This window comes from Neomonachus schauinslandi, chromosome X (assembly GCF_002201575.2).
Source record: "Neomonachus schauinslandi chromosome X, ASM220157v2, whole genome shotgun sequence".
NCBI classification, from domain to species: Eukaryota; Metazoa; Chordata; class Mammalia; order Carnivora; family Phocidae; genus Neomonachus; species Neomonachus schauinslandi.
This window is the reverse complement of record NC_058419.1, coordinates 51,278,287-51,301,092: the sequence shown is the minus strand read 5'-3', so window position 1 is coordinate 51,301,092 and position 22,806 is coordinate 51,278,287. Positions and strand designations below refer to the sequence as shown.

The following is a 22,806-nucleotide window of genomic DNA, read 5'->3' as shown; positions in this document are numbered from 1 at the left end:
CCTATCTTTAATAATGTTTCATTTAAGCTAAATATAAAATTAATACATTTTCCTTGTACATATACTCAGTGGAAGTAGAAGGCAACTCAGAAGTATATTGGTTAGTAGGCAAAGCCAGTTTGGGATGGATTATTTCCTACTGATGATGCAAAGTTGTCTGTAATCTCTTTTTACAAAGCATCAGTTGAAAAGAAAGAGGCTGAAAATTTATAATGGAAAACTGTTAAAATGCCATTATCTAAATTGATTGGGAGAAGACACTTAAGTGGTTCTGTTTCTAAAAGACAAGTAGATTTCCCAGCATGAAATTTCTTTTATTTGACTCTGTAGGTGTCCTTTCTTGTAAAATAAAGTAATAGATGTTCTTGTCCTACTTGATGGCCATTATGATACTCTTGTTTTTCTTGATTCTCACCTTTTATTGTGCTGTTTCTGTTGATTGGCTTTTTTACACTTTGGTGAACTACAAATAAACATTTAGGCCATTTGACCTAAACACTCAATATGTGTTTTAGGATACATACCAAGGTATAAAATATTCTCAAAAATTGTACAAAATAGCACAACATTATACACAGTAATCATGTATGAGATGCTTGACAAGAAATAAGTTACCTTAAAGCTGCTGGTAAAATTTATTATTTGGAATTTCTGGGTAATGATGTATTTTGGTAAGACTTTTGGTGAAAAGCTTAAATAATGAAAGGTAGTATTCAAATATAATCCTATCTTACTTGATAATTGAAACTCTTGTTATGCTTGAGGATCATATCTCTCAACAGCAATTCTCACTGTACTGGCTTGTAAATGGATATTAGGGGATATTGGGTTAAATCTGGAATTACTATAGGACATAATTTTTTAAGTACTAACTCTGATTACTATAACTCTTAGTTCATTACTAATAGCTTGTTTTAAAAATCACTTGACTCTTTATTGCTAAGTAAAATCATGCAACAAGTTCAGTTAGCTGAAAGATCTGAGTGGTTGGATTTTACTAGTGTATTCATAAATTACTAACGTTCTATTGATTCTGATATCTGTTTTATGCATTGGTATGTCACTTTTCATATTGTAGATATTCAGTGAAACAATTATAGACGGATCTTTTGCCTAATGGTATCAATGGCTATCGCTGACAGATTTTAAAGCTCCAAATTTGAAAGTTTTAGATGATTATTTTATGAAGCACATGCCCTTTATTAGCAGCCTGTCTGCAATAGTTTATAAGACTGAATTTTGTACTTAAGAGTATAGTCACTGAGTATTAATTGAAAATTAGGAAGCATTTCTATTAAAACTTTCAAGAATGAAAAACACTTGTTTTTATATGATTTTTATAATTAGCAGCAGGAGTAAATTATGCTTGCTCTTTAAGATTCTTGTTCCCCTCCTCTGCCCAGAGTCATATTTTCAAATGTTTCACAAGTGGGTAAAGGTAGGTAGTAGGACCAAAACAGCAATACTGCTACATTTTTTTTTTTTTTTTTTGCTGACTGTAAAAGATGACTGAACTATAGTAGTATTACATATCATCTTTAACCCAGAATTCAAATTTGAATGAGATTCATATTTGTAACCTTTCTCATGTTAATCAGAAGCATTTTGTATTGCTTCTAATTAGATTGGTGAAATGTCTCCTCCTTTCCACTTTAAGTAAATTAATACTGGTGTAATTGAATAATTATTCAATATTCTAAGTTTCATGGCCTTTGAGCTTACCATGGCCTTTGAGAATAACTGAACTGGTTTTTGCACACTGAGTATACTGCCTAAGGACTATTAAATATTTAGTAGTGGTAACTTGTTTTTATACAAACTGAATTAATGGCAGTTAGAACAAGGAGAGAGAGATGTCTGGACACTTGTGTTTCCTTTTGAGTATTATTACTCTTTTGTATGCAGTTCTTTTTGGGGGAGTCGAGGGAGAGGGGGTTTCCATTTTAAGCTTAAAAAATAGACATATTGAGACTTCTTGGAAACTCAAGTTGGGATTTGATTTCTATTAGCTAGCAGAAGGATCTATTGAGTGGAGGTCCAGCTTACATTGGTGACATTGGATTCATATAGATCTGTTCTAACATAGGTAGTTAAATAGTTTTGTCATATGCAAAAGATGAGACTAGTAATGATTTTTGATTAATTTGTAGGCACACTTCATTTCAACCTCATTTTAATATGATTCCACATGCAAATTTGTTTTGTACTTTGTTACTATTCAGCAATTTATATTAATATATTTTGCATTTTTGGCATATTTTAATGATAGTATAGTTATATGCAATAAATACTAAATTATCCCATATTCTATCTGCTAGGACTGCCATAAATAATCCCGAAGCTTTTTAGTTTTTGTTCTCTCACTTTTGGCTTTCATCAATTTAGTGAGAATATGTGACTTTGGACCCCAGGTGTTGTACTTTAACCCAAGTGTACTTGTTCTCCCCTGACTCTCCTGGGTTTCTTTATTATCCAACATTAGTCTTAGGAGTTGGTTAGCTTGGATGAGAACCTTTTACTGCTGTCAGCATTAGTAATTTGAATTAATAGTTAAATTACCATAAAATATAGGTAAACTAAATCTTAAAAATCTATAATAAGCTGTGGAAATAGTTTTCAGAAATGATTAGAAATTGTTCAGATCACATATTTTCCATTGGTTACATTTACATTTCCAGTGTCCTTACTGTACATTAGACTGAGAGAACACCAGCATCATCTAGATAATATATTTTATTTTCTTACGTAGATTGTAAGAAAAGCTTGTAAAGGAGGAGCAAAACTTATCCAGTAAATAGGTCTAAAAGTTAACTAAGGGGCACCTGGGTGGCTCAGTCAGTTAAGTGTCCAACTCTTGATTTTGAATCAGGTCATGAATGATCTCAGGTTCGTAAGATTGAGCCCTGCGTCAGGCTCCATGCTCAGCACAGAGTTTGCTTGAGATTCTTCTCCCCTTTTCCCTCTGCCCCTCTTTATTTATAAATAAATAAAATCTTTTTTTAAAAAGGTAACTAAATCTGAGTCACTTTTAAATTTCCTTACCAAATATGATTTTCACCAAAGGTTCGCAACTGAGTAGTAGGGTAGGAGTCCCACGAAGAAGAATTAAAGGAGCTAGGGTTTGCAAATTTATCTGGTTGTAGCTGGTAAACTTCACAATTTACTGCCTCTGTTCTTGGTTTGTACATAGAAATGTTTTCCAAAATATATTTTTTGTTTGAAAGGTTCCACTAGTATTTATTGCCATGAATGTATTTCCACAGTGATTTTTTTTTTGAAAGATTTTATTTATTTGAGAGAGTAAGCGAGAGAGAGCATGAGTGGGGGGAGGGGCAAGAGGGAGAGGGAGAAGCAGACTCCCCGCTGAGCAGGGAGCCCGATGTGGGGCTTGATCCCAGGACCCTGGGACGATGACCTGAGCTGAAGGCAGACGATTAACCAACTGAGCCATCTAGGCGCCCCCACAACCATTTTTTTTATATGTGCAGTATGCCAGGTTGTTACATGCTGGAGGTACAAAGATGAATGCAATACCTCTACTGCCCACGTAGAGTTTAGTCAGGGAGAGAAGAAAATAAAAAAATGTTTTCAATAGTAGTAGGACAGCTGTGAATAGGCACTGTGGGCACTTAACCCTGTGCAGGAGCTCAGGGAGGAAACAGGGAAGACCTGAATATTCTATGAAACCCCATGTCACTTACGAATTTTCAGTATTTTTTGGCATTAAAGCATTCTCAGAGCTTGAACAATTTAGTTTATCAAAGTTCAATGCCTTCTGTATGCCAGGTACTGTTCTAAGCTCTGAGGAAGAAAGAGCGGAGAGGAACTCCAGGGAATCTCTTGCTGTCAAGAAGCTTATGTTCTGATAGGGGTGATAGAGCAGGACATAATGTGAAATTGTGAAATAGAAAATGGAGAAGTTTATTTGACAACTCTCTACTGAATGCCAGATACTTTGTTAGGTCCAGGAAAACATAAAGATGACAAATACACTATCCCTGCCTCTAGGATTTTATTTTGTATGGCTCAAAAGGTAAGAATAGTTTGAAAAAAAGTTTTAACCTTATATTTTTAAATTGCTGAAAAAAAAATCAAAAGATTGTTTTAGGGCACATGAAAATTATATGAAATTCAGTGTTTATAAATATTTTTGAATGCAGGCATTTGTTTATATGTTATTCCTGGCTCCTTTTGTGTTACAATTGCAGAGTTGAATTGTGATAAAGACCCTGTGACCCACAAAGCCTAAAACATTTACTGTCTGGCCCTTTATAGAAAAGGTTTGTCAACCTCTGCATTAGTGTAATAGTCTATAAACTTCTTGATTTACTGTCCTGTTAGAAAAATATGTATGTTTGAGCAAGTAACCCCAAGGTATTTTATTTAAAAATTTTATACATATATGTATGTATATTAGTATACTATGTTGTAAAATACAGACATAATAACGAGAAAAACATGAACAAGATTTTAAAATGATTTATTTATTTTTATTTTTTAAAATATTTTATTTATTTGACAGAGAGACAGCAAGAGAGGGAACACAAGCAGGGGGAGTGGGAGAGGGAGGAGCAGGCTTCCCACCCGATGCGGGGCTCGATCCCAGGACCCTGGGATCATGACCTGAGCTGAAGGCAGACGCTTAAAGACTGAGCCACCCAGGCACCCCTAAAATGATTTAAAATTTTATTTATTAATGGTACAAAAGCCTTTGCTGTTATGATTAACTTTTTAGTGAGAGCGATGTCATTGTTTCATTATTTTTTATGTCTTACTTTTAAAAAGGCAGTAATTAGAAGGTTTAGTTCCAGATTCATTTCATTCAGTTATTTGGTTTAATGTCTGTTATAGTTGAAACATAAATCTGAAAGAAATATGTAGTTCCAAGTGGAACAAGAACATCGTTAGCAACACTTACTAAATCATAGTATTAACTTTTCTCCGTCCAATCTATGAATCAAGCAAAGGTTTTCTGCTGAACCATGGCTAGTAAACTTCCATCTTCCTTGATGACAGTTCTTCTAACTAATTTGGAGTGTTGCATTTTTATATTTTTAAATAAATGGATCAAAATTTGCTTTAAAAAATGGGCCTCAACTAATTTCGTAAGGGTCATGAACTCTTTGCATTTTTACTTCCACATCCATAATGTGGAGACCCTCACCTCCATGTTTGATCTACTCATGTCTATTCACATTGCATCTAATGCCAGGAAGGAGGACAAAGAGGTGAGTCATGCAATGGTGAAGGAAACTGACAGGGAATTTGGGTCTGCCAATGTGTTTATTTTTTTAATGAAGTTTATTTGAAAAGCAGTTACTTTCTTACTAATCCTAAACTTTGAAGGGATTACTAGTTTTTTGTGAATGAAAAATGCCTGTCATGCTAAATTTCAGCAGTTTTTAAATATTTTATCGAGATAACCAGAAATATCTGGCACAGTATGTTTTCATGCCCACTTCCTATCTCATTTCAAGATATAAATATTCTATATTCCTTGAAATATCTTGCTTTAATTAAAAAGAACTACATTCTTGACTCTGTAGCACCTTGTGTACTTTGGTTTCAATTTCTTTCTTAGAATGGCTTAAATTTTACATGTGGGGTGACCTTATTCAGGAATCCTTCCCACTTAACAGTTTTTTCATAAAACATCTTTTTTTAAGTAAATCATTTATATTGGTAATATGTTTTTTTTGTTCCATTAGTGACTCAAAGAAAAGTAGTTTCTGTATTTCATTATTGAAATAATCTAGCAAATAATATAAGCTGAGTTGTTTAAAAAAACTATTTTCATTCAACTTTGTGATAAATTTCCCACACTGAGTTATTTTTCTACTTGTTTTAGTAAATCTTAAGCAATGATTTCTGTGGGTCTTCTGACAGTATTTGCTGACAAAGGAATGTATTTTAGTTTAATGCCATGTTGTTTTGCATGTATTTCAGCAGCTTCTACCAAGAGTTTCCCCAGTGTCACTGGACCTTTGTCTTTTGCTATTAATGAAAGAAAAAGTTCAAAAAAGGCTTCTAAACATATGTCATTAAGTTTAGAAAACTTCACTAAAGTGCTGGATTGAGTATCACATGATTTTAATTATTGCTGAGAAAATTGAACAAGCTCTCTTCATGTTCTGAATGCTAGGCTTTTAAATGGTCTGCTAATTTGAGGTGGGTTTGTACTATCATTAGCTAATATTTCAAGGTATATGCACATAAAATGGGAGTCATCATTGAAAATGATATATATCCATATTTCAGATGGCTACAGTAATAATTTTTAATCGTGTAGGATCAGCTTATTAGCCTTAGGTTTTCATTATTTTTATCATATGATATGATGAATGAAAGGCTCATACTTAGGAGTAGGATATATAACAGTCTAGCATTTTCTTGTTTCCTTGTGCTTACATTTTTGCTATTTAATCTTTTGTCTTTGCAGGAATCTTTGAATACCACTTTTCCATTTTTTGTTATTTTTGATAGTTGATTTAGTTAAAACTAGATAAAATAATGCGTAAATCTATTTAACCAAGAAAATGGAAGCTGCGGTATGTTGCAGTGCATGGACAGTGAACAGAATCACATTGTGAATACCCCACTCTTGCCCTAAGATACCTTATGTACCATTTGGGCCTATGGATCCATTGATGATTCCATTGTTATCATGTTAAATAGTAAACCTTATTTTCTTGTATTTTTTGAATAAAAATGTGTATATTTCACAAATTGCAGTGGATCCTTTATGTAGTCTCTGGACTCTGGAAACCACTGTTACAGAATTAAGGATTATAGGAAAGTAAAAATAATATTTGTGTTTTCTAATATCCAACATATATTCTGAATTTACCCTCCTGATGGTAAAGTGGTGTTTGTAGGTATTAAAAGTTACATCCCTCCAATAAGACCTGAAAGCAGAAATAGTTGAGTTTTTGTGCCATACTCAATAACATTCATTCAATATCATGCTTTTTTTCTTGCTTTTGGCTTTATACTATTTGCAGAGATAATGTATTTAGACAATTTTTTTTCCTTCAACTTTGTTTTCCATCTGAGCTTTTATATGTTAAATGACTGCAGTCTGTATAGGTAAAGTTAACTGGATCTTTTGAAAACATGAGGTAGTTATTTAATGCCGGGTAGAATTGGCCAACTAATTATGGAGCAAATTCTTGATAATAGAGTTTTAGAAATGTTTTATCCTTTCTAGTTCACAGAAGCTAGAGGAATTATGGAATGTATATTTAGAAAAGATTAATTAAATGCTATAAAATCAAAACCATAATCATTGTCATGCTGGGGCATATTTTTAGGTACTAGCATATCATTGGTTCATTCCATTCAGGGCTACAGTTCCCTTCAACAAGGAAGTTAAAGAATATTTGAATAATTACTACTGAGAAGCAGAAGGAAGAAGGCAAGCATTTGATGGTGAAGCCAAGTTCAGATTTTAAAAGAGCAAGTGGAAAATACAGCCTTAAACTGGGATCAAGACATGTTGCAGAAACAGTTTATAGAACATACATTGAAATTTATAGCAAATTTATAGAAAGAAGGAACAAGTATTTTTTCTTATAGGGAAGAAGAAATGTAAAGATGTAAAAGGTTGACACTAAAAAATAGTGGAAGAGTTAAAAGAAAAAATATTTGAATATAAGGAGAAAGTTTTCAAAATTATACTGTCACCCATTTAAAAATTTATGAGGGGAGAGAAGGGAAAATGAGAGGGAGTGGGAAAAGGAGAGTGAGAATGAATGCATGCGTGAATCAATGGGTGAATGATTATGAAAATGAATAGGCAGATGGGTCAACTTTTAACCTCATTTGACTATTCTCATATGGCTCCTCAGTAGTAACTTTAAGAATATGATGTTTATTTGCTGAAGAAGTGAATTTATCTGTAATGGGAACATTGCATCATGGCTTGTATGGAAGGAGAAAAAAATGGTTTCGTGTTTATAAACATGGCTTTAAAAATGTAAGTGGTCAGTTATTTAGACTCAAACATTTTTTGAAACTACAAAATACTACGTTCTTCTCATGTATTGCAGAAGTACTAACTAAATGTTATAGTGAAAGCTTGCTTTTGTGTTTTGAGTACTGTAAGAACTAGTGAGTTTAGAAGAGTTTCATATTCAATTATGTTGTGTAGAATTAATAGAGTTGAGTATTGCTCTGTTTAGTTTAATGATTGAATTATAATGTTGCAGTTAATGTTTTGGAAATACTAGCTATCTAATTGGCAGTATGCATCTTACTTCTGTAAGAATAAAATGAGTCATTGTGGTCTGTTATGTTCGTATGAATGGTACCTATTCCCAGTCAACCTATGTGGCAAATTTATAGGTATAAAAAATGTCAGTAGCTGTAAAGCAAATTAAAATATTTAGAGAAAAGTTCCTAAATATCACATTGGTTCAACAAATATTTATTAAATGCTTAGTTATTCCAGGAATTACACTCTTTGCTGGGAGTACAAAGATAAAAAAAAAAACAACACCCAGTTTCTGCCTTCAAGTTAGCATAGAGTTTAGGGGAGATGGATTTATCAGATAGTTTTAGTTTAAGTGCTATAATATAGGAATTAATATGGAAGAATTGAATGCAGATAGTAATTTCTAAATAAGATGTTTCAGGGGGAAATTTGAAGGTAAATCGGAAGGATTAAGAGTTAACCAGATAATGGAGCGCCAGGGTCGCTCAGTCGTTAAGCGTCTGCCTTCGGCTCAGGTCATGATCCCAGGGTCCTAGGATCCAGCCCCGCATCGGGCTCCCTGCTCGGTGGGAAGCCTGCTTCTCCCTCTCCCTCTCCCCCTGCTTGTGTTCCTGCTCTCGCTATCTCTCTCTCTGTGTCAAATAAATAAATAAAATCTTAAAAAAAAAAAAAGTTAACCAGATAAGGATTTGGATGGGGTGGGTGGGATGAGATGGGGTGAGGGTTATTAGAGGGAGAGGGTGGTGAAGATCACCACATTCTAGGCAGAAGAGCATCATGAACAAAGTAATGGAAACGTGTAATAGCATAGTGTATGTAGGAAAACTACAAACAACCTTGCAGTATTAAAGCATTCTTTGAAGGCTAGTTAATATACACCAGGCTTAATGCGCATGATCACACTTAAACCAGACAACATTCTTTTGAGGCCTATAATCACATATCCTTATTCTGTCTACCTCCATGATTCTACTCTGATGGCATGATCTTAGCAGTATATGTCATTAAAAATTGAATGGAGGCTCATTACAGTGTAGAAATATCACTGGAAGGAGAGTCAACGCTCTACCTAGAGACTGCCAGAGGTGGCACTACCATACTCTTAGGCCTGGCTGTGAGGTGTACAGATACAGACACTCAATCTTGTTGGCATTTCAGAGTTGATTCTACTTGGGGGATGCAGATTCATGCTAACCACATTTGTAGGAGACTATAATTTAGCCAGAATGTTTTGAGGCTGTAGAAACCTAGCCTAGCATGTGAGCAGTGCTTAGGGGTTTTGATGGAAACAAACACTATGAGTCAGCAGAATGATACGCTGGCCAATAAGGTCATAAAATCAGAGGCTGAATTAATAGAGGTAATGTATTTCAAGATGACGGAGGTGGCAGTCCTTCCTTCCTTGCATTTATCAAACCACAGCGTATTTGAGAGAAATAACTATGGACACTAAGCCATGTCAAATGAAAATAAGTTGAAGCAGGTAGGTATACTTTAGCCTGAAAGAGAGAATGATGCCTTCAAATAACAGCCTGAAAGAGAATGATGCCTTCAAATAACATAATGGTTCTTGAGTTTATTAACCTCATATAGTCTTATTACCATCTCTCTTAGTTTAGACTCATCACTAGTTGCTTAAATTACTTCAGTAGCCCAAATTATTGAACATAAGGGAATCCGTTCTGGCTAGTTAGAGATAGAGATACTAGGTAGCTCTTGAAGATACTAAGTAGCTCTTGAATTGGGAGAGTTGCAGAAACAGGCCTCAGATAATATCACAGGAATAACTTCCAGAACCACACAACTGAAATTTGGTCCAATGTAGGAGCTGTTGCCATCCCAGAACCACTTGGTCGAACTGTCATAATGAAAAACATGCAGAGGCTGCCATCAGTTGCGTAACCATATCTCCTGTATTGCCACCCATGCCAGCAGAATGGATCGCTTACTTGTGGTCTGCTTCTTTACATCGTTCATTTCTGAATCAACACATCCTATAAATGCATTAAGCCGTATGTCTGTACTCTAGTTATAAGGGAGTCTGACAAATGTATTTTTTATGGATTTTTCCTTGGTTAGGTGGGACTGACATTGTGAGGATGTATTAAAATGTAGAGAGCATGTTTAAATGCTGTTGAGCAGCCAAATATGACAGAAGACATGATGGTTTCCTTGCTAGTCTCCTTGACCTGACTAAGATTTTTCTCTTCCTTTAAGACCCAAATCCTGGTAAAGACTTCTCTGATCTTTCCATCTATCCTCTGTGTTCCCAAAGCATCATATACATGCCTCTGTTACGATTGTTTGCATATATGTTTTGCTATATATATGCATATATAGACCATGAATTATTTATTTTTATTTACTTAACAAAGATAGCATTTACTAAGTATCAGGCATTGTTCTAAGTGCTTCATAAAGAATTCATTTAACTTGTGGGTACAAGCTCTCTTTCAATTTGCACTCCCCTAGCTAGCCTAGCATACTCCTTGGTGCATGGCACATGTCCAGTAAATAAGTGATTCAATATTTAGGAAGTAGGGAAGAAAAAATAATGACATAGTCTTGCCACTTTAACTCGCTATTATATTTTGTTGCACATTTAGTCTTCCAAAGAAAAATTTGGGAAAAATTAAACTTCCCTAATACGGGATGGGCTGCCTGTGAGATAGTAGGTTTTCTGTTAGTCAACTCCGAGCATAGATGAGCATTTGTGGACTACATTAAAAGTGCTATCCAGCCTTGTTTCTCTGATTCTGCTTTGACTCAACAATGTTAGATCTAGCCTATGAGAGAGAGAGGGGAAAAAAGATGTCTTCTGTCTTCAAGACAGAAGGCGATATTCAAATGAGAATTAAGGAATAAGATAGGAAAGATAGGGGTAGAGACCGTGACGGAGGTGGTTAGTAAGGAGGATCCTTTGTATATATAAACAAAATTTATAGGTATTGACTGTGAACAAATCAGAGGAGTCACTGCAATTCATGCAAATATAGATCAAGAGATTCTTGCTGTCAGTGAAGTTAGTATTCTATAGATAGATGCAGCTTGATTTCTTTTCATGGATCCTTTTCCCCCCTCACATTCTTACAGATGAGTCTTTAAAATAATGTTGATATTTTTTTTGCTCATTACTTTCCTTGATTAAAAAAAATAGTAATGGCCAGAATTAAGAGAATAAAAGGATAAAAATACTGATTTTTAAAAAATTGAAATACAGCTCACATACCATAAAATTCACTGTCAAAATATACATTTCAGTGTTTTTTAGTATATTCAAAGAGATACGAAACTATCACAACAATCAACTTTAGAACATTTTTATCACTTCAATAAAGCACCATACCTATCAGCAGTCACACCCTAATCCTCCCATTCCACCTCCCCTGCCCCTGGCAACCACTAATCTATTTTCTGTCTCTATATTCCAATTCTGGGCATTTAGTATAAATGGAATCATATAATATGTGGTCTTTTGTGACTGGTTTCTTTCACTTAGGATAATGTGGTTTCAAGTTTCATTCATGCTATAGTATTTATCAGTACTTCATTCTTCTTTATGACTGAATATTCCATTGTCTGGACATACCATATTTGTTTATGTATTCATCATTTGATGAACATTTGGATTGTTTCCTCTCTTTGATGCTACTGCTATGAACATTCATGTACAAATTTTTGTGTGGACATATGTCTTCATTATTTTAATTATAAGCTGGCTCATGTGACAACTTTCTGTGTAACTTTCTGAGGAACTGCTAGACTATTTTCCAAAGTGGTTGCATCATTTCACATTCTCACCAGCAATGTGTGAAGGTTCCAGTTTCTCCATATCCTCACCAATATTTGTTATTACCATTTTTTTTTTTTTGTATCCTAGCCATCCTAGTGGGAGTGAGGTGGTATCTCATTTGTGGTTTTGATTTTCATTTCTCTTAATGAATAATGATGTTGAACATTATGTACTTACCAGCCATTTGTATACCTTCTTTAGAGAAATATCTATTCAAATCCTTTGCCCATTTGTATTTGGGTTGTCTTTTCATTGTTGATTTGTGAGAGTTCTTTATATATTCTGGATTCAAGTCCCTTATCAGACATGATTTGGAAACATTTTAACCCATTCTGTAAGTTGTCCTTTCATTTGATGTTGCTTTTTTTTAAAGATTTATTTGAGAAAGAGAGCATATGAGTGGGGGAAGGAACAGAGGGAGAGAGAATCTCAAGCACACTCCCTGCTGAGCACAGAGCCTGATGCAGGGCTTGATCTCATAACCCTGAGATCATGACCGAAGCTGAAATCAAGGTTGTATGCTCAATGACTGAGCCACCCAGGTGCCCCTGATGTTGCTTTTTGAATCATAGTCATTTCCAACTTGGTTTTGTGACCCCTCATGAGTGTCTTAAAATGTTGTAAGGGTTAATATGAGTTTAAAAGTGAAGAAAAACAATTTTTCTAGTGAAAATGTTATATGTGTGTGTATCACATAATAAAGATTCCCAGCCAAATCAAAGCTTATTGAACCTTAAAACAATGTATTCTTGCAACTGAATATTTTTTCCTCCAATGAGTAATTTTTGTCATCCCAGCACAGCTGATTATATTTCTGGTATTTTTTTTGCTTTCCAAATCCAGCAACTTCTCAAGAATTTTTCTTCAGTGACATATTATAGATATATATTTCCTGTTAGTTTAAAAATCATATTTGTTCTTCTAGATAATAGTGATCCTAAGGGAGAATATGCAAAATAGTAAAGTGTTTGTTTATTTTTGCTATCAGGGTAAATTAATATCTGTGCTAAGGTTATCTGATGTATGCTGCAAAACTGCCAGTTTATTCTGTGGAATAGTTTAAAATTTTTTCTTTCTGCTCATTAGTTGACTCTGTAGAGATATGAACCATGAATATATGGTAAAATTTATACAGTGTTATGGTATCTGGAGTGAAAAATAATAGTGAAGGATCCACCAGAATGATCATTGTTGTTAGTCACAGCATGACTTACTATTTTAAAAGAGAATATTAGTATTTATTAATCACTTTTGAAAGTCAAGCAGAAATTTGTAAATGCTCACAACAGATGTTCTTTCTAACAGGAGGACATGAACCTTAATGAAGAACGAAAAGCTCCTTTACGAAACAAAGATTTTACCACCAAGCGTGAGATGGTTGTCCAGTATATTTCTGCTACTGCCAAATCTGTAAGTAGTGACACTTTCCCGACACTACCATAATGAGTTCAGCATTATCTGTGCAAAAATACTAGACAGGAGCTTTAACCAGCTAAGCCACGGAGCCAAGTACATCTGTGCAAAAATAAACCTCAGATCTTCAAGTTCTTGCCTCACTGTTCTCATATAGCCTATTCAGAAAAAAATTTATATGTGTATTTTTACACATTAGTATGTACTTAAAACTGCTTATAATTAGACTTTCATTATTTTAAACAATACAGACTAAGTATAGAAGGCTCTGAGTTAATCCAGTGAGTTTTGGGGCAGTGGTTTTGTGCATGTCCTAAATTGTAGATATTCCACTAAATATACTGTTTGTTGTATGAAACTTTTGAATTTTGAGGGAGAAGACACAAACATAGGCTAGTCACAAGTTTAGTTTCTATTGAAGCTTTATGTTTAGTTTCTCTTGCATGAAATTTTTAGCAATATTTTTAATATGCTGTTTTAGTTTTTTTCCCCATTGTTTTATGTGATGCTAACTATATAAATTACCTCATAATTATTATTGTACAGCTTAATTTAGTATAAAAGAGGGTACTTAATAGAAGGAGCTTTAATGAAATCTGTGTGAGTTTCAAAAGACTTGAAAGTAGAGTTCTGTGGAAAGACTTTTCTTCAGCAGGAAAAACTAGTGTTTTAATGGGATATATGGCTTTGTTCACTTCCTAAGGTGCTTCCAAAAATAGACTTCAGGTTTGATTTCTTTTTTCAAGAAAAAAATGTATTTTTAAAATGATGAAATGTATCTTTTACATTTTTCTAAGGAAAAAGCTTTATACAACTAGACTTCATAAAATCACTATGTATATATATTTGTGTGTAGACACATATACCACATATTTTTTATATATGTGTGTGTGTGTATATATATATATATACACACACACACAAATACATTGATTTTATGTGTGTGGTATGTATATTATGTATGTGTATATAAAAATACACATGCATTTACATGTAAAAAATCCATATTTTAAATTTAAAAAGTTAACCAGTAAAGAAAATAGTTCCTCTTTGGAAAATATGTTCTAAAATTATTTGGCTATCCTATTACTGATATTTTTTATTTTGCCCTGAATTCTACAACTGTATTGATTCCATATTGTAGTTTAAGCAAGCTAAATCTGAGTGCTGAACTATTTAAACATAATGCATTCTAGCTCTGCCAGAGCAGAGCAACGGCATGTTTTTTAATTTGCTTCTGGTATCCAAGGGCAGAAATATGTTTCAAGTGATAAGTGAAATTTGCCATGAGCGTTGTTTTCAATAGAATTTGGTGATGCAGAGGGTTTTACTTTGAAATTGTGATGAATCTCTTCTCATTTTTGCACTCAAGTTATTGTTCACAGTCAAATGCTTTAGGAAATTCAGAGTGTACATTTAGTGTTATTTTTCAAATACCTAAAGGCAAATACACTAGTAAATCTATATAACTAAATCTGAATGCAAAGTACAGATAATATATGAATAATCATGTGTTTTTAATGATAAGATTTTGTTAGTGTTTCTGGCTCATTTATTGTTTTTGTTTATGTAAGTGGGACTGAATATAATGAAGATTATACAAAGCTCTTATTCTATAACCTTTTTATTTTTACTCCATGTAGAACTTGTTTTTATTCTCATATTGTTTCCTCTTCAACTGACCAAAGACATATACATTTAGGTTATATACTCATTTTTCACATTAAAGTGCTAAAATTTGGGTAAATGTTGGAGGATCTCTCTTGAATTGCTTTATTTGAAAGATGGAAATTGAATGTTTCTCAAAAGACATGAAAATTCTGTTTCAGGCATTAGCCTCAAAATCAATACTGTAACTATTTATTATGTGACCCTTATTTGTTTCATTCAGCGTACATATGAGCACCTGACATGCATATAACTCTTTCATTAGATTTTCAAGAGTATACATTTTATTTCCTAATATTTTTGCATGGACCAAATGTTACAATGAAAGAAAGCCTGTTGATAAACATGTTTTAAAGCTTTCTTACCTTGGGGAGACATTAATTAGTACTGTGTTTTCTGTTGATAAAACCAAGAAAATTGCTTATGTACTTATGAGGGTGAACGGGATGCCATTTAATGACAGACAATCCTCTTATCTTTGACCTCTTCATGATCAATAATATTTGCATAAACTGTAGGTTAACATATGGCTGTTTACCTATGTGTAACCAAGGTTTCCATCCTGCTGTCTTTCAGTAGGCTTTAGACATGTTGTATATCTTCTACTTTTTAGGCTTACTTTTTCATTATATTGATACACTGATTAAAAATGTTTCTTTGTTGGGGCACCTGGGTGGCTCAGTCAGTTAAGCGGTCAAGTGTCTGACTCTTGGTTTTGGCTCAGGTCATGCATGATCTCAGGGTTGTGAGATTGAGCCTGGCATCCAGCTTCACACTCAGTGTGGAGTCCGCTTGAGATTCTCTCTCTCCCTCTGCCCCTCCTCCCACTGGCTTGTGCATGTACTCTCTCTCTTTAAAATAAATAAATCTTAAAAAAAGTTTCTTCATTTAAAGTAGATATGATTGTAATCACTTCTTTATGAAAATACTTTATAAGTAGTCAAAACTTTAATCTTGAAGTAAAAACAAAGTTAAGGGCTAGTGTTCCTGATGGAGAATGTTTTATAGTCACATATAAAACATGTGAGAATTATAGTTAAATTTAAACGTAAATTGTACATTTCCCCCTTTAACACCTGCATAAGTCATTTTGCATAGAATTGAAAAACAAACAAAATATGAACTCAGTAGGAAATGTCCATCATTCTCCTGGGTTCCTGGGTAAAAACAATAAAGCAAGATGAAACTAATATACAGGTATTTGCTCAAAACCTGTTTCTAAAGCAAACAAGCCTTTTTTTATGTACTTTGCTAAAATAAGCATGGAATAAAAATATATAGGAAACTGAAAGATAATGGAAACTGTTGCTTAGTTTTTTCTTGTTAAAGTTCCATAACAGAGAATATTAAATTGTATGAATGTTAAAGGAAAAAGCTTGAATAACTCTGTCAGTGATGAATGAATTTTAAATAAGGGAATGGAGAAGAACCTCTTCTCTGCACAAGCTGGACTCATTTGCTCATTATAGCAAGTGTGGTTATGGACCTGACCTATAGTAGTTGGTACATGTTGATAATTTGGCCACAAATAATCTGGAAGAATTTATATTTTCAAAACACCAGCATATATTTTCAGAAATGGAAAACCAAGCTTTGTTAATATTGCTAACATTGTCATACCCATTCATAATCCTGAAAGAGGCACAATATATCAATGATTTAGGGGGTCTTGTATGTTCTATCTTAACAGCCTATATAGACATTCATGAGGAAAAATTAGTCACTAAAATTCTAACATTAGTTTGCCAAAAGCCAATGTCTTTATTAGAATTTTAAGAAACTAGTTTATTTCTAACTTAAGTCACAATCTTTGAAGTTGAGATTTTAAAATATGTAAAGTTACATTTTTAAGACACATGACACATTGATAGGTATCATTGATTAAAAAAACTCAATAGGAAGTAATTTAAAGTAGTGATACCAAATACATCTATAAAATTTTTAGATTGACAAGCAGTTGAAAGTTACAGTTAATCTCTTTGTGTGTGTATATATGTATTACAGTTTTGCTTTTGCCATTAGCAGATATTTTCTTTCTCAGGTGAAACAATTGAAGTCAAACATGACCAGACCTGTTTCTTTTAGCTTCCCTTGGCCAAATCTCATCTGTTCACTGTATGTGCTTTAGCTAAATGGAATCATTTTGCAATCATAATGAATTACTAATGGGCTATATTCTGGTTGTTTCACTGAGTATAGACCTGCCTTAATTAAGACAGGCTTGCATTCTTGTTTTAGTCTCATGTCTGTGCTAAATAAACAAGGGACAAATAAGACCTCTGTCTTTTTGGTTGGGAAATAATTTAGGTCAATAGCCTATCTTTCAATTCAGGAGACTGTTAATGGCACCAAAGAGGCTTTTACTCAACTAAATAATCACTGCCTGTAAATAGTCTGTTGAATGAATATTTAAGAACGCTGCTTCTCTATTTGGAGAGTCATGGATTCCTCTGAAATAATTTGCTTGGCAACTGTCAGTATCTTTTTGTGTCTTGTGGTATCCTGTTCAATTTAGGATTCTTCTGGGATTTCAGTATTTTATTTTTCTTTTTAAAGTACTAGCTGGAAAAAAAAAGTACTAGCTTGAAAATAGAACACATATTGATAATAACTGCTGTCGGATAAATGGTTTTAGATTATGGATTAGTTCTTTTTTGGGCATTGCTTTATATTTAAGTGTAGGAATCTGATAACGATTTGATTTATAATTGGGTTTTGGCATAAAATTATGTTAGGACTGTGATTTCACTTCTTGCTTTCTTAAACACAATTCAGCTTCTCAGAAATTCTATTATCTCTTATCTATTAGGAAAGCTCAAAGTTTCAGGTTTTGAACTGTTTCCTCCCTATGAATATCTGCATGTTTACATATAACTGCTTCTTTGTCTTCATGTTATATTATCTGATCTCATAATACAAATGCTAGGATGACCTAGAAAAGTAGAATCACAAGCAATCTATCTTCTTTGTAATTTTCAAGTATAATATAAAACAATATTAAAAACCTTAAAATCATAATATAAAATATTCCAGTTTTCAACCTGCAGTTCATAATGCATGACTTTGAATGCAACATTTATATTCTAAGATGCCTTATTTCATTCTTAATATTATATCTGTTATAACGAGGAAAGAAAAACATTGGAAAAAAATTCAGTTTTCTATTGCTAATTTTTTTGAGTGGCTTTGGGCTGGTAAAATATCTGATGCCTGGTTACACTTAATTTTACATTACTTGAGATTTAGATTATATTATATAAGCCCATTACAGTACATTTAAAAACAACCCCTCAAACAGTTAATACTCTTTTACTTGGGAATCCTTATCCTGCAGACTTTACATGTTTTTGAAAGAAGGTAGAAATTAATACTGGTATATTTAGCCTCTAGATCTAAAGTATTAAAAGTATACATAGGGTTAGCTATTTACTAATTTACTAAACACTTAACTTCTGTGAAAAGCTTCTGATTACTAATACTGTTGCTGTTTTTTTTTTTTTTTTTACACCATAACCACTCTCCGTTGACCACTGCATGCAGATAGTTGGAAGTAAAGTTATGGTGAGTACAAAAGATGTGTTTTACCCTTAGATATGAATTTTTGCTTTTGGGAATTGAGCGATTTTTGCTTATAGTATTTTGTATGTTTGGTTTTTCTTTTGGAGTATATTTTACCAAAGTAGTGAGATGATTAAGATCAGGTGATGAGAATTTAGCTATGGTAAGTATTTTTCCTGTTGGTTTTGGGAATGTTTTAGAACTGGAATATGCTTGTATATTTTATTTATTTATTTATTTTTAAATATTTTATTTATTTATTTGATAGAGAGCACACAAGCGGTAGGAGCGGCAGGCAGAGGGAGAGGGCTAAGCAGAATCTCTGCTGAGCAGGGAGCCCGATGCGGGGCTCGATCCCAGGACCCTGGGATCATCACCTGAGCCGAAGGCAGATGCTTAACGACTGAGCCAGCCAGGCACCCCGTATACTTGTTTTAGAAAGTTTACTTATTTTTTTAGAGTTGTACCTATGTTTATGATTTTATGATTCAGTTTTTATGATTCTGATGAAATGGGGTGTTTTACCTCAGTGTCGTAAGATGGCAGGGAGAGACTCCTAATAGGTTGGTTTATGCTAGCAGGAATACTTATTAATGCATCTCACTTTGATTTTAGTATCACTGAGCACATAGTATAATGAAAACAACCTTTGATGTGCAGTCAAGAGGCCTAGGTTTTTTGTCTTTGTTAGCTGCTACTAATTGGCTGTGTGATTTTGAGCAAGTCATGTAGTTTCTTTGAGGTTTAGTTATTAAATGGATAAATTGAAGTTATTGGTATACATTATTTTTTAAGGTTCTTTCTATTGCTGTCTTTTAGAGATTTTTTTTTAAAAGATTATTTATTTTAGAGAGAGAGAGCGCGTTAGTGGAAGGAGGGGCAGAGGGAGAGGGAAAGAGAGAAACCTAAGCAGACTCTGTGCTCAGCAGAGTCCAACCGGGCTCAATCCCAGGCCCTGAGATCATGACCTGAGGCCTATATTGTAATTGAGAGGTACTTATAAAATACCTTTTCTTCATGACTAAGCAGTCTGTATTTAGAGAACAGGGCAGAAAACATCTTTAACATTATCAAGTACCATAGTATTCAGAATAGTGAATGTGTTTAATATTTGTTTTGATTTTAAAAGTTGAGTTAGTACTTTTTTTTCTTCTTTTTTAATTTATGTGACATCCGGGGCAAAAAGCCATTAATCTTTTGGGATAATTTCAAACATTAGCAAATATTTCTTTAGTGCTTATTATGTGCCAAGAACTGTGTTAGCTTCATTGATGACTGGAAAATAAGGATAAGGTCTTATAGTTTTACTAAGATATGTGGAAAGAATCAATCCTTAAATTGTGCATGCTGATTGTAAGTGTTGTAGGGATTCATAAGCGGGAGAGAGAAGTAGGGGTAGAGTAATTAGAGGAAACTCCATGGAAATTTCTGGACTTAAGCTGGACTTTTGAGAATCCTTAGTTTTGATGGCTGGGATTTGATAAGGGAGATGAGACAACAAAGAAGCTCTCAGATTGTGAAAATATTTGATGCAAAGACCTAGAGAAAGAACCAAGCTGTGTGGGTAGGGAGCAGAGAAAAGGCAAGCAAGAAATGAAATTTGACTTTGTTGGAACAAAGAATGTATATTGGAAAGCTTGAAAAATCAAGTTTAAAGAGGATCTTGGAAGTCCAGGTAGAAGATTAGAAGTTAGTTTGAACAAGGAAGTGACATGAGGAAAGCAGGGTTTAAGAAAAATAAATTTGATAGTAGTAGGTAGGCTGGATTAGGCCAATGGTTCTCAAATTAGAAGGTGTATAAAAGCGAGTTTTGTCCCTCATGGGGTCTAGGATAGGGCCAAGAACTCTGCATATTTATCAAGCACTATAGGAGATCCTCTTAAGGTAGGCTGAAGAGCAAGCATACTTTGAGAAATACTGGATTAGGATGGAGAGAGATTTGTTTCCAGGGCTACCTGGGAGAATTTTGTGTGAATCAGTGAGGACCTATATTAAACTGGGGCTAGATGTAGGAGGGTGGGGTTAAATAGAGTTTTGGGCTATTAAGGAATTTTGAGCTTATTTTAATGTGGGCTGAAGCTAGCCTGGTCTCTGCATGGTTTATGCCAGAGCTGGTTTAATATTACTGATTTCTTCATATCCAGTGGAGTTGAAGTTCTGTTGATTATTTCTCTTAGAGAACTCTGAACTCTCTCCCCTAATTACTCATACTGTTGCTTCCTTAGTTGGGACTCATGTTAAACATACCTGTAATTGCCATAGCCTCCTAAGTAGTCTTCTGGTATTCACTCTCTCACCCTGGCCATGCATGTTCTACACTGTTACACAGATCATGCTGATTCCCCCACTTAAAACTTTCAAATGGCTTCCTATTGCCCTTTGTGATCTTATCCCTGTTCCTTTTTCTAATTTCATCTCCACCTCCTTTCTTACATGTGCCTGTCCTCTATTTGTACAAGAACACTTGGCAATTCCTTAACATCCTACTCTTTAATACCCCTAAATCAAGCATATTCTATTTCTTTGAGCTAGAATGCCCTTTTCTTCTTTAGGGTGCCTAGAAAGCTCTTAAATATCCATCAAGATTAAGCTTCATTTCAGTCTTAGGAGAATTTATCTTAGATAACTCCTTCCTTACCATAGCATCACTATACAGCTGTATTACAATATTGAACATATTTTATTATAATAAATCATTTACATGTCTTTCTTCCCCAGTGAACTAGCTCATTTACTCAAAATACTAGGTCTGATGGAAAAGAGAGGTAAACATTGGCCTTATAGGTACAATGTAGTAAATGGTTGCAAAGTGGCAGGCCAACAGGCTCTATATGGTTCATGGAAAAGTTTCATCTTGTCTGAGAGTGTTTTTGAAAGACAGTATGTAATTAGATGGATATTTATGATTGATCTTCAATATAAACTATTTTATACTCATGTCTTATCTATGAACTGCTTCTCACATTGGAATTTGTATCACATCCATATCCTGCAATAAAGGGAGGAAACTATGGGAATCAGTTTCTAGAAGAAATGATGAAGGATTAGTTCTAGAGTTTAGATGGGGTGGGTGCCTTAGGGGGGGAGATTTTTCTTTGTTGTTTTTTTGAGACTAGAGAGGAGTGAGAAAACAATCATTAAAATCACTCTGGTGGAAAGTCAGGTACAAAGGGGCTTATTTCTCATGGTCTCATTAGTCTTCAGAAGATGAGAAGTATGTATTCATTGAGAAAATTGGCAGATAAGGATTTCATAAAAGTGTTCCAGAAAGAATACATTGTAGAAATAACCACTTTAAGTATTATGGTTGCCTAGAGATTATATATGTTGGTCAAAAAATAAGTCATATAAAAACCGGATTGAAGTTAGAAAGATGGAATATGTAATGAACTATGTCTGCATGACCCTGTCTTTTCTTTTGCCTCTCTAATGTTGATTAGAAGCAAAAATGGGGGCATTTGAAGCCTTACTGTCAGCCTTACTTTTCATTATTCTCCTTTATAAATTTGCTTTAAAAATCAGACTGGAAAACTGCCTGTTGTTACCTGAACGTAACCACCCCCTCAGCCTCATGCAGTCTTTCTTCTGACTTTCTGACTTTGCTCATCCTGGATCTCTTTTTTGCATAGAATGTTTTTTTTCTTTTTGTCAACATTCTGCCCATCCTCCACAGCCCTCCCTGAAGCCTGTTCTGATTGCTACCCCTAAGTCATCCCCTTCAATTTCTACCTAGTAATTTATATGAACTTCTGTAGCACTTTATTTTTAACTCTCTTAAGGAATCACTTTCTGCTTTATCTTATACTTTCTATTACATGTTACATGTTACAGGATAATAATACTAAAATCAGGATGATATTGAAGTTTATGTTTATATTTAATGCATTTAATGTGCAAAGAGGCTTGCAAGTGGTAGGTCTAAATTACACTTTTTGCTAAATGTATTCAGTTCTATAAAATGCTTGGTATGAAGAACATAAAAACACTATGAGCACCTCTTTTTTTTGGTAAGTATTCAAGATGTGTGCTATTTGATAGGATTTATTCTGGATCGAGAATTTGAGAAAGATTCAGTTAGATGGAAAGAGGAGAATGCTTTGCTGTTTATTGGAAGCTACGTGTTACATAGTATAGATTATTGATGGGCTTTTAGAAAAAAATA

General features: G+C 33.9%; 1 protein-coding gene across 1 annotated transcript in view; it reads left to right on the top strand.

The window, feature by feature from the left end:
- Positions 1–22,806, top strand: part of DIAPH2 (diaphanous related formin 2) — a 979,600-nt gene that overhangs the window by 53,940 nt on the left and 902,854 nt on the right. Inside the window, exon 4 of the mRNA XM_044911596.1 lies at positions 13,311–13,415. Within this exon, the coding sequence (XP_044767531.1) occupies positions 13,311–13,415 (105 nt within the window). The remainder of the gene's footprint in view (positions 1–13,310; positions 13,416–22,806) is intronic.